At 46.5% G+C, this 13,365-nt stretch overlaps 1 protein-coding gene across 3 annotated transcripts in view; it reads left to right on the plus strand.

Moving 5' to 3' along the window:
* Window positions 1-13,365, plus strand: part of LOC137439403 (histone-lysine N-methyltransferase SETD1A) — a 67,093-nt gene that overhangs the window by 1,039 nt on the left and 52,689 nt on the right. For 2 of the 3 annotated variants that reach the window (XM_068135124.2, XM_068135127.2), the window contains exons 3-7: window positions 4,130-4,228; window positions 4,363-4,633; window positions 4,741-4,862; window positions 7,021-7,251; window positions 7,698-8,696. In XM_068135124.2, coding sequence (XP_067991225.2) covers window positions 4,130-4,228; window positions 4,363-4,633; window positions 4,741-4,862; window positions 7,021-7,251; window positions 7,698-8,696 — 1,722 coding nt within the window. The remainder of the gene's footprint in view (window positions 1-4,129; window positions 4,229-4,362; window positions 4,634-4,740; window positions 4,863-7,020; window positions 7,252-7,697; window positions 8,697-13,365) is intronic. The other variant, XM_068135128.2, reaches the window with a different exon arrangement.

The following is a 13,365-nucleotide window of genomic DNA, read 5'->3' on the forward strand; positions in this document are numbered from 1 at the left end:
ACACAACTACTGTTTGGCCTGCACTGCAGCACGAGCTAGTGATGTATGCGACACAACTACTGTTTGGCCTGCACTGCAGCACTAGCTCGTGATGTATGCGACACAACTACTGTTTGGCCTGCACTGCAGCACTAGCTCGTGATGTATGCAACACAACTACTGTTTGGCCTGCACTGCAGCACTAGCTCGTGATGTATGTGACACAACTACTGTTTCGCCTGCACTGCAGCACTAGCTCGTGATGTATGCGACACAACAACTGTTTGGCCTGCACTGCAGCACTAGCTCGTGATGTATGCGACACAACTACTGTTTGGCCTGCACTGCAGCACTAGCTCGTGATGTATGCGACACAACAACTGTTTGGCCTGCACTGCAGCACTAGCTCGTGATGTATGCAACAAACTACTGTTTGGCCTGCACTGCAGCACTAGCTCGTGATGTATGCGACACAACTACTGTTTGGCCTGCACTGCAGCACTAGCTAGTGATGTATGCGACACAACTACTGTTTGGCCTGCACTGCAGCACTAGCTCGTGATGTATGCGACACAACTACTGTTTGGGCTGCACTGCAGCACTAGCTCGTGATGTATGGAACACAACTACTGTTTGGCCTGCACTGCAGCACTAGCTCGTGATGTATGCGACACAACTACTGTTTGGCCTGCACTGCAGCACTAGCTCGTTATGTATGCAACACAACTACTGTTTGGCCTGCACTGCAGCACTAGCTCGTGATGTATGCAACACAACTACTGTTTGGCCTGCACTGCAGCACTAGCTCGTGATGTATGCGACACAACTACTGTTTGGCCTGCACTGCAGCACTAGCTCGTGATGTATGCGACACAACTACTGTTTGGTCTGCACTGCAGCACTAGCTAGTGATGTATGCAACACAACTACTGTTTGGCCTGCACTGCAGCACCAGCTCGTGATGTATGTGACGCAACTACTGTTTCGCCTGCACTGCAGCACTAGCTCGTGATGTATGCGACACAACTACCGTTGGGCCTGCACTGCAGCACTCGCTAGTGATGTATGCGACACAACTACTGTTTGGCCTACACTGCAGCACTAGCTGGTGATGTATGCGACACAACTACTGTTTGGTCTGCACTGCAGCACCAGCTAGTGATGTATGCGACACAACTACTGTTTGGCCTGCACTGCAGCACTAGCTGGTGATGTATGCGACACAACTACTGTTTGGCCTGCACTGCAGGACTAGCTCGTGATGTATGCGACACAACTACTGTTTGGTCTGCACTGCAGCACTAGCTAGTGATGTTTGCGACACAACTACTATTTGGCCTGCACTGCAGCACGAGCTCGTGATGTATGCGACACAACTACCATTGGGCCTGCACTGCAGCACTAGCTCGTGATGTATGCGACACAACTACCATTGGGCCTGCACTGCAGCACCAGCTCGTGATGTATGCGACACAACTACTGTTTGGCCTGCACTGCAGGACTAGCTCGTGATGTATGCGACACAACTACTGTTTGGCCTGCACTGCAGGACTAGCTCGTGATGTATGCGACACAACTACTGTTTGGTCTGCACTGCAGCACTAGCTAGTGATGTTTGCGACACAACTACTATTTGGCCTGCACTGCAGCACGAGCTCGTGATGTATGCGACACAACTACCATTGGGCCTGCACTGCAGCACTAGCTCGTGATGTATGCGACACAACTACCATTGGGCCTGCACTGCAGCACTAGCTCGTGATGTATGCGACACAACTACCATTGGGCCTGCACTGCAGCACTAGCTCATGATGTATGCAACACAACTACCATTTGACCTGCCCTGCAGCACTAGCTAGTGATGTATGCAACACAACTACTGTTTGGCTTGCACTGCAGCACCAGCTAGTGATGTATGCGACACAACTACTGTTTAGTCTGCACTGCAGCACCAGCTAGTGATGTATGCGACACAACTACTGTTTGGTCTGCACTGCAGCACCAGCTAGTGATGTATGTGACACAACTACTGTTTGGCCTGCACTGCAGCACTAGCTAGTGATGTATGCGACACAACTACCATTGGGCCTGCACTGCAGAACTAGCTCGTAATGTATGCGACACAACTACCATTGGGCCTGCACTGCAGCACTAGCTAGTGATGTTTGTGACACAACTACTATTTGGCCTGCACTGCAGCACTAGCTCGTGATGTATGCGACACAACTACCATTGGGCCTGCACTGCAGCACTAGCTCGTGATGTATGCGACACAACTACTGTTTGGCCTGCACTGCAGCACTAGCTCGTGATGTATGCGACACAACTACCATTGGGCCTGCACTGCAGCACGAGCTGGTGATGCATGTGACACAACTACTGTTTGGCCTGCACTGCAGCACTAGCTAGTGATGTTTGCGACACAACTACTGTTTGGCCTGCACTGCAGCACTAGCCAGTGATGTATGCGACACAACTACCATTGGGCCTGCACTGCAGCACTAGCTCGTGATGTATGCGACACAACTACCATTTGGCCTGCCCTGCAGTACTAGCTAATGATGTATGCAACACAACTACCATTTGGCCTGGCCTGCAGCACTAGCTAGTGATGTATGCAACACAACTACTGTTTGGCCTGCACTGCAGCACCAGCTAGTGATGTATGCGACACAACTACTGTTTAGTCTGCACTTCAGCACCAGCTGGTGATGTATGCGACACAACTACTGTTTGGCCTGCACTGCAGCACTAGCTAGTGATGTATGCAACACAGCTACTGTTTGGCCTGCACTGCAGTACTAGCTCGTGATGTATGCGACACAACTACCATTTGGCCTGCACTGCAGCACTAGCTAGTGATGTTTGCGACACAACTACTATTTGGCCTGCACTGCAGCACCAGCTAGTGATGTATGCGACACAACTACTGTTTAGTCTGCACTGCAGCACCAGCTAGTGATGTATGCGACACAACTACTGTTTGGCCTGCACTGCAGCACCAGCTAGTGATGTATGCGACACAACTACTGTTTGGCCTGCACTGCAGCACTAGCTAGTGATGTATGCGATGCAACTACTGTTTGGCCTGCACTGCAGCACTAGCTCGTGATGTATGCGACACAACTACTGTTTGGCCTGCACTGCAGCACTAGCGAGTGATGTATGCGACACAACTACTGTTTGGCCTGCACTGCAGCACTAGCTAGTGATGTATGCGACACAACTACTGTTTGGCCTGCACTGCAGCACTAGCTAGTGATGTATGCGACACAACTACTGTTTGGCCTGCACTGCAGCACGAGCTAGTGATGTATGCGACACAACTACTGTTTGGCCTGCACTGCAGCACTAGCTAGTGATGTATGCGACACAACTACCATTTGGCCTGCCCTGCAGTAGTAGCTAATGATGTATGTGACACAACGACTGTTTGGTCTGTACTGCAGCACTAGCTAGTGATGTATGCGACACAACTACTGTTTGGCCTGCACTGCAACACTAGCTCGTGATGTATGCGACACAACTACCATTTGGCCTTCACTGCAGCACGATCTCGTGATGTATGCGACACAACTACTGTTTGGCCTGCACTGCAGTACTAGCTCGTGATGTATGCAACACAACTACTGTTTGGCCTGCACTGCAGCACTAGCTCGTGATGTATGCGACACAACTACCATTTGGCGTTCACTGCAGCACGCTCTAGTGATGTATGCGACACAACTACTGTTTGGCCTGCACTGCAGTACGAGCGAGTGATGTATGCCTCACAACGACTGTTTGGCCTGCACTGCATCACGAGCTGGTGATGTATGCGACACAACTACTGTTTGGCCTGCACTGCATCACGAGCTGGTGATGTATGCGACACAACTACTGTTTGGCCTGCACTGCATCACGAGCTGGTGATGCATGCGACACAACTACTGTTTGGCCTGCACTGCAGCACTAGCTAGTGATGTATGCGACACAACTACCATTTGGCCTTCACTGCAGCACTAGCTGGTGATGTATGCGACACAACTACTGTTTGGCCTGCACTGCAGCACTAGCTATTGATGTATGCGACACAACTACTGTTTGGCCTGGCCTGCACTGCAGAACTAACTTGTGATGACAAAGCCCACCAACCTGCCTTCTCCCACAGAATGCAGGATTCCCAGCGGTGGACATGGTGCGAGACCCTCGACATCGTCGTGTTTGGTCCCGGAGCCGTGACATCGATCTTCCTGTTCCCAAGTTTAAAGTTGGTCTTTCTTTGCCTCCTGCACATGATACTTGAAAGCTGTTATTTAATTTTATGTGTGGGATTTCCCCGTTGTTGGGTTGACATGTGTGCAAGGATCACATCTTGGCTCTTCGTTGAAACTCTTCCCACAGATTGATGAGTTTTACGTGGGTCAGATACCTCCCAAGGAGGTGACATTCGTAAAACTCAATGACAACGTCAAGGAAAGTTTCTTGGCTGAGATGTGTAAACGCTTTGGTGAGCTTGAGGAGGTGGAAATCGTTTACAACCCCAAGAATCGGAAGCATCTCGGCCTCGCCAAGGTCGTGTTCACGACGGTCCGTGGAGCCAAAGAGGCTGTCAAGAACCTACACAACACGTCTGTCATGGGAAGCATAATCCATGCCCAGTTGGACATTAAAGGTAAGAGGTCCGAAGAAACACTTGGGGAGGAAGGATGGAGATGGTCCTCACTCCTTACGTCTGTAAGTTGTCTTGTTTGATTGCTTCCTTGTCTTGACATTTGGCAGGTGAGCAAAGGAAGAAGTACTTCAACTTGATTGTGAGTGGGAAGTTCACACCACAGACGGTGCCCGCAGGCAGCAGACCACGGCTGGAGACCTTTCCACCCCCACTTCCGGATCCTGCTCTGGTGAGAGTTCAACTAAGGCAGCCTCACCATTGTAAAATAATGTTTTTGTGGCGACTTCCCAGAAACTTCAAAGAACAAAACAAATTGAGAAATGCAGAAGGGTTGTTTGTCATTGGATAACACAAGGGATAGAACATGTTTTTTTTTTTGTTTTTTTTGTGTGCAAAGTTGAGGCTCATGAAAGAGCTAACATATAAAACACAAAAACATAACAGACACATACAACACATAAAAGGAGCGGGAGACAAGAAGGGGTGAGGGAGAGGGGGGAAGCACACAACCTCAACAACAGTAGAGAACAGGGACATTGGTAGATCTGTGGAAGGGAGAGGGCTGGAGTGGGGATGGGGAGGGGTACAACAAACACAACAAACACAACAACAACAACAACATGCATTTTAAGGCCATTTTCCCTGCTAGAGCGTGGGTTAGCCTTGCGGTCCCCATGACAATCTCTCCATTTTGCCCTATTTTCTGCATCTCTCCTTGTCGACCCCCTTGCCCGCATTTCTTCTTCCACCATCTTTAGCCAAGTCTTTCTCGGTCTTCCCTGTCCTCTACTTCCTTCTACATTAACTTCCATCACTCTTCTCAACCAGTCACTTTCATCCTTCCTCAACACATGACCAAACCATCTCAACCTGTTCCTCTTCACAGCATCCATCACAGGCTCTATTCCCATCATCTTTCGCAATTCATCATTTGTCTTCCTCTCTCTCAACGATACTCCGCACATCCACAGAACCATTCGCTTTTCCACCCTTTCCAGCCTTCGTTGCTGCTCTACGTTCATTACCCATGTCTCGCTCCCATAAATCATAACACTTCTCACACATGCAGCATACACCTTTCCCTTCAGCTTCAACGACACTCCCCTCATCATCAGCACGCCACTCAATTCCCGAAACTTCTTCCATGCACATCTCACTCTAGCAACCGTTGCCGAGTCTGATCCACCTTCTCCATTCAGCATGAAGAAGGGGTGAGGGACCAGAGGTGAGGGACCAGAGAGGGCTGGAGTGGGGATGGGGAGGGGTACACGGTATAAAACAAATAAACACTACTCGGAATTTTAGGAAAGAAGCCGGAATTGGAAAAAGGTGGATTTGGGATGTAATAACAGGGGTAGAAAAGATCACGGTTTTGGATGGGGGAAGATAAGAGATGGTGATGGACAGCTGTTTTAAAGACCTGGAGGGAGGAGTGGGATTGAAGAGAGTGAGGGAGTTTGTTCCAGAGGCGGGAGAAAAGAGAAATGAAGGAGTGAAGGTGAGCAGAGAGTCTAGATTTTGGCGGTTTCACCAGAAGCAGGTTTCTGGCAGATCTTATGTGTCCTGAAGGAATATTTGGTGGACAGAGCACAGACAGATCTGGGGGAGTCAATTTATTGTACAAATGGTTCATTGAACATTTGTTAATGTTGATACGTATTGATGTTATCACATTTGTTTCTGATTTCATTCTTACCTCTGCCAATGAAGGTGGACGAATGTCATGTTTTCACCCCTGTCTGTCTCTGTCCCTATCTGTTTGTTTGTCTATGAACAAGATATCTCAAAATGTTGTGACAGATTCAGACGAAATTTGGTGGAGAGGTTGGGTATGTGACAAGGACTAAATGATTTGATTTCGGTGAAGATCCAGATTCAAATATTAGACATAATGGTTTACAACAAATAATAAAACAATTAACTTTTAACTTTGTTCAACCCAATGGTTGGAATCCTCCGTCCTTAAAAATGTGGATTTCCCCATTTAGTGTGTGTCACCTTAATGTTCCTGGCACATCGAATGTGTCTGCTGATTGGACAAATGTAGCGACGGACAACAGGGCAACATGGATCTTTGCTTAACTATCGTGCAAAGCGCACGTAATAACACCATCTTTGCCTTCGTGCTCTATTGCCTGACTGACGACCTTCGGTTACCTTGCCCAAAAATGCATTGAATATCTTGTTGTTGTTTTTCCCCCGCACAATGCTCTTTCTGACGCCAGCAATCTCTCTCTGACAACCTGCAACGTAAATATAACCGTCGTTTTGTGGGCCATCCTGTAGAGCTGTTCCTTTTGTCACACGATCTGCCTTGTACAGTTTCGGTGTCAAACTGTTCACGGTTGAATGTTTTGTTTTGTTTTCTTCCCCCATTTTATCCCTAGGCGAATGATCCCAGGATCCGCCGAGGTGAGTCCCTTACCTCCCTGCCCAACCTGGGTCCCTCTCCTACAGGCCGCTGCGGTACACCGTACTCCCAAGAGACCGTTTTTTCTGGTTCCAGCGCAGGATCCGGATCCTACGGGCACTTCACGCCACTTTCTGCACAGGGCACGCCAAGCACACCTCGGCAAGGAACACCGTATTCTCAGGATTCTGCCTTCAGCAGCCACCCGGTATATGAATTGCTTCTCTTTTGGCAGCGAGTTTGTTCGGTACAAAGAGATGCATAAAGGGTTTGATGTGTTGTATCGAGGATGTGTGTTTCACCGGTGGATTGTTTGAAGGTGATGGAATTTGTCGTCTCAAATTTTTTCAAACATTCATTGTCACTTGGTTAGAATCTTCTTCAGTACCGCAAATTGGTGCACATCTGTGGATATATTCACTCAGTTCCAATCCGACCTGGAGCATCATAGTTCGAGCTGTTTAGTGACACCCTGAATTCTGAGAATGCATTATACTGTACATCCTTGAGACTTCGGCCTGTTTATCAAGTAATCTGTTTGCAATCCTCAACTGTAGCACAAGCAGAAGGTTTGTGGATGAAGTGTTGTGATTGTTGTAGAGTGGGTGTATGCACAGGATAAGATTGTCTTTTTTTACCCCCTTTTATTTACAGGGTACTCCATCTTTTCCATTCGTTCAGCGGCCTCATTTGGAATCGCCGGGTTTCAACTCGTCACGGCGAAATGACAGCACTTTTGTTGACTCTTACTCACTCGGCAGGCAAGACTTGGTTTTCCCAATAGCCTCTTCACTGTCGTTCCCTCCCTCCAGCGCTTTCCCAAAATCCTACTCTTCGGATGGGACGAACATTCAGGTCTCTGACTTTGCTGCGACGACACAACTTTTCCCTCGGCAGATGTCATCAACATTCTCCGACATTCATCATCCTGTATCCTTCTTGGGATTGAGCCGAGACAAGCCTCCAATGCTGCACTCTTTCCCAACGTGTTCGAAGGATGGGGAACCTCGTGCCCCTGCCGATGGACTTCTGGCGGGACGGACTTCTTTTGTCAACAGCAGGGGAGGCGGTAGTGAATGCATTAGCGTTGCAAATGCCACAACTGCAGGGACTGCTGGTAGTGAGTACTACTCGAGCTCATCGCTCGATGGTGCCCATGGTAACGAATTTTACGCCTCTGAGTCTTCCCACACTGCACCCACTGGCAATGTTGTACGACCTTCATCTATTGATGTTGAGGTCGGTGCCAAACACTGCGTCTCACCTACTTTCTCTGCCTGCATGGAGCCTCCTCGTGTCTTACCTGTGTCTAGCTCCGTGACACCAGGAGCTCAGGATGAAGGTGGCCCCGAGAAGCATGGTGAGGATTCTCTGGCTCAGCCTGAAACTGAGCCTTCACACTCCAGCTTGGATTCACGTATTGCCATGCTGTTGCGTGAACAAGGAGGAAAATTTTCTTTCCTGCGTGTTGGAGCTGACTCTGAGTCTGATGGCGAGACAGATGGGCGGGCGGCTGTCGCAGCCTCTCTGGCGCCCGTTCCCTCGTCTGCAAAGATCATAACTGATGGCAGAGCTGTGCCGGAGCATGTAGGGCTCTCGGATGACAAGACGGCCAAACCAGATGGTTACAGCCCAAGGAGCAACCATACTGATGTGAGTTTCTGGAAATGAAATTGAGTTTGAGTTTCACCCTGTTGTGAAGCAAAACACTTTTGGTTTTATACATATATATGTGTGTTCTCTCTCTCTTCACTTTTCTAGAAATGCACCTCTTTATTTAAGGACTGGCCTCGATGAGGACGATATAGTCCGTGACTGGAGCTTTCAACATAAAAAATATATATGTATATATGTATGTATGTGTGTATATATATATATATGTGTGTGTGTGTGTGTGTGTGTGTGTATATATCTATATATATATGTGTGTGTGTATATATCTATATATATATATATGTGTGTGTGTATATATATCTATATATATACTGAAACGCAAAAGAAACTTACCACCTTTGAAACCTTTAAATATCAACAATAACACTGCGTGTAGTAAATGTGTGAACTTATTTGTGGACAATAGTGTCCTCACTGTCAGACAAAACGGTCATGGATGGTCACTTGAACCTTCAATGGTCACTTCATAGCACAGCTGTTGAACAGCCGTTTTGACTGTCAGTGATTAGCCAAGGGGTACGGGATGATTTTAATGAGCTGCACGTGATGTCTTGATATTGGCTTTTAAAAGGCCAGTGCAAAATGGGCATTTCAATCAACATGCCACGATTGTCAAGGGATCAACGGCAGCGTGCCCAGGGCACGCTGCAAGGCGGACTGAGCTACCGTGAGGTGGCACGTCGCCTTGGCTGTTCACACCAGACGATATCAGCCCTGGTGGACAGAGACACCCTCCATAACTCTGCAGATGACAGACCTCGATCAGGGAGGCCAAGAGTCACCACTGCAAGGCAGGACAGGCAGATGGTCCGAAGTCACCTGCGGGATCGATTCCGTCCAGCATCCCGCACTGCGGCAGAAACTCCGGGGCGTGCAAACCCACGGATCTCCAATGATACTGCACGAAGACGACTGCATGACTATGGTATGACTGCCAGAAGACCATACAGAGGACCTGTGATGACGGCTGCCCATCTTACCACTTGTTTGAAATGTAATAAAATTGTAACAGTTCAAAATAAAACAAACCAACAATTGCTAATTGAAACATTGGCATTTTATTGATGACATGTCAAGTTTTTGACCAAGATACACCATCTCATCAGTTTGTTCTACAGTACAGAACAGCACAGGGTGCAATGTCAGTCCCCTTTCAATAGCGTGTGTGGCCACCATTGTTTTGGATACAGGCAGTGCATCGTTGGCGTATACTGCCTACCAGTCTTTGGATGGATTGCTGCTGGATTCTGTCCCACTCAGTCCTCAATGTCTGAAGCAGCTCTGCCCGTGTCCTGGCCCTGCCAACTACGCGTCTCCCAAGCTCATCCCACAGGTGCTCTATGGGATTCAGGTCAGGGGAGAGCGCAGGCCACTGCATGGTGTTGATGTTCTCGCCTTGGGGAAATGCATTGGGAAAGCGAGCAGCATGGGGACGAGCGTTGTCTCCCTGATCGAGGTCTGTCATCTGCAGAGTTGTGGAGGGTGTCTCTGTCCACCAGGGCCGATATCGTCTGGTGTGAACAGCCAAGGCGACGTGCCACCTCATGGTAGCTCAGTCCACCTTGCAGCATGCCCAGGGCACGCTGCCATTGATCCCTTGAGAATCGTGGCATGTTGATTGAAATGCCCATTTTGCACTGGCCTTTTTAAAGCCAATATCAAGACATCACGTGCAGCTCAATAAAATCATCCCGTACCCCTTGGCTAATCACTGACAGTCAAAACGGCTGTTCAACAGCTGTGCTATGAAGTGACCATTGAAGGTTCAAGTGACCATCCATGACTGTTTTGTCTGACAGTGAGGACACTATTGTCCACAAATAAGTTCACACATTTACTACACGCAGTGTTATTGTTGATATTTAAAGGTTTCAAAGGTGGTAAGTTTCTTTTGCGTTTCAGTATATATATATATGTGTGTGTATATATCTATATATATATATATGTGTGTGTATATATCTATATATATATGTGTGTGTGTATATATCTATATATATATATGTGTGTGTGTATATATCTATATAATATTCTCCGTAGGTGATTTTTGTCTGTGAGTCTGTCCATGGGTGTGGCCTCCTCCATTGAGGGAGTCGCTCCACCCATTCTGGGAGGGGCTTCAAAAACAAATATCCACCATTTTGCTTACTCGCATAGTTTTGAGGCCTCTTTTGTTCGGCCCCGCGGTGTTTTGCTCTCTCTCACAGTTTTATTTCAACTCTAATTCGATATCTCATTTCATTTTTCACAGTTGCTAACATGGTTTTCGACTCGGTGGAAAAAAACGGGAAGGAAATTACATTAAAGTTACCGTTTGTAGAACGAAATGCATTTTCAAAGGCCTGTAACATAAAGTCCATTGAGACTCTCTCACGGCTTTATCTCGAATCTAATTCGCCATCTGATTTCATTTTTCACAGTTGCTAACATGGTTTTAAACTCTGTTTGCAAAAAACGGGAAGAAGATTTGTTGAAAGTTAACGCACAGGCAGGAAATAGCCGAGATCGGCACGGTTTATCATACACCGCCCAAATAACACAGATGAGAAATATTCGATGAAAGGTAACGTTTATAGAACAAAATGCATTTTTTATGAGAAGGCCTGTATTATGTAAATTAACTATGGAATACAATATTTATTAGTAACGTTTGGTTTTAATCTATTTTTACTTTGCAAAGCGAAAAGTTTTCGAAACATTCAAGTTTAAAAATGAAGTCACCCGTGGCTGATGTGCATTTTAAGACCGAATCGACACGTCTTCGATCATAAATTACTTTTTGAAGAAACAAAGGTACATTTTGATTACAACTCAAGCAAAGGAAACCAGGCAATGCCTGATTCGTTCGGAGCGATTAGACACCACGCAAAGAAGATGCGTTTTATTTCTAGAGGAAATAAAATCGTGAAATTGTTAATAACATTTTTTTGGTGTTTTCACATGAGTTTTCAAGGCTGAATCAATCGTGTTCACATCCAGGAGCATTAAAGAAACTCCATTTCACGTGTGCATGGACAGGTAATTCACATATGTAAAATAAATAAATAAACACAGATTGGGAATTGTCGAGAGATTTTTTTTGTTCTTATTGTATAAGCTATGTGCACGTACACTTTAAAGAAGTTTATTTGAAATCTTTAATTTAAAAAATGTAATTTTGTGTGCTGTTACGAAAAGAGTATCTTTGGTTTTCCCAGGACAGAAAGGTGCAATGTAATGTTCTTATACACCGCACATAGCACTTTTTTCTCAGGGACGTTTCCATTTGAGCTGTATTCTTTATATCGTTGGAATGTTTCATTCTTTAGACGTAGTCACAATAAAAAGTTGCAATTAGGTACTCTGCACGTGGGGAGAAGGGCGGAGCATAGTTTACGTGTCGCCACTCGCGTTTGTAAATGCTATCTCCAAAATGAATAGAATAATAAGGGAACAGAACGAGCCTGCCAATGAATGTTAACACAGACGGATGCTGAGCAACAAAGACATTGGAAGGTAATGTGTGCTCAGCAAACATATACAAGAGCAGCTGTAATGAATCCAGATGAAGTATTGGATAATAGAAGATCATCAATGCGGTGCGAGTCCGTTGACGTCTCCATGGGTGTACTGTTCTGCGAAACATTTCACTCATGAATGAACAGGACAAGGGGGCAGATTTACACTGTGCTGCTCCAAGAGAAAAGTTAAATTACCTCTAATTAGCAACGGTACCCGCCCTATGGGTGGGGCTTCAATTGGGAAGCCCAAATGAAAAGGCAAAATATCAGAAATTGAAGGCTTTTTTTATTTTAAACGATTCATATAAACATCCGTTGAATCATATCACACGCAAATCATCAAAATCTAAACAGTACATGGTGCCCATTTTGATAAAAGATTGAATTCTGCAAAACGGAAGCGGCCGCTACACGTCTTTCTCAGTCACACGTTTATGTGTGAAGATTGCGCGCCGAATCTGTAATACGGAAGCGGCCGCTGCACCTGTTTCTCAGTCGCTTTGCACACGCTGTCATGTTACTTCGGAGCCGCATGTTTATATATGAAGAGTTTGTCAGGAGTCGATCTACACTCTCCTGGTACGTAGAATAAACAGTATTTGTAGAATTTCAACAAAAGCCACATCACTGTTCATCTTACTTTAATTCACCAAATGTCTGTCCGTCTGTCTGTCTGTCTGTCTGTCCGTTCGAAGGTACCGCAAAAACAGCTGAACCGATCACAACGATATTTTGTGTGGGTAATCTTGGGATCCCCCAGGAGTAAAATAGGGTATTTAGTTTTTCCAATTTCAGCTTTGGTCTCCAGCATTCTCAGGTTTGGATTCCCGCATAACGTTCATTGTGACGATGTTTTCATTGTGACAATGTTGTTTTCCCGGGTGCCGCACAAACGCCTGCACCGATCGCTGCACAGCTGCACCGATCGCTGCACGGCTGCACCGATTAGACTCGGCGACCTCGGACAAAGACCTTTTAGAAGGACACGGGTTAAATCCCTGCTTGAGAGAATTCCATCCCCTCCCCACCATCATGGCCATCTCTCCAACTCACAATCCCACGAGATATGCAGTAAGGACGACCCAAAACCAATTATCTTCTTTTCGATTCGTATATAAACATCATTAAAAGTAAATAATGACCTCGGCCAA

This window comes from Myxine glutinosa, chromosome 14, assembly GCF_964187855.1.
Source record: "Myxine glutinosa chromosome 14, kmMyxGlut1.1, whole genome shotgun sequence".
NCBI lineage: Eukaryota > Metazoa > Chordata > Myxini > Myxiniformes > Myxinidae > Myxine > Myxine glutinosa.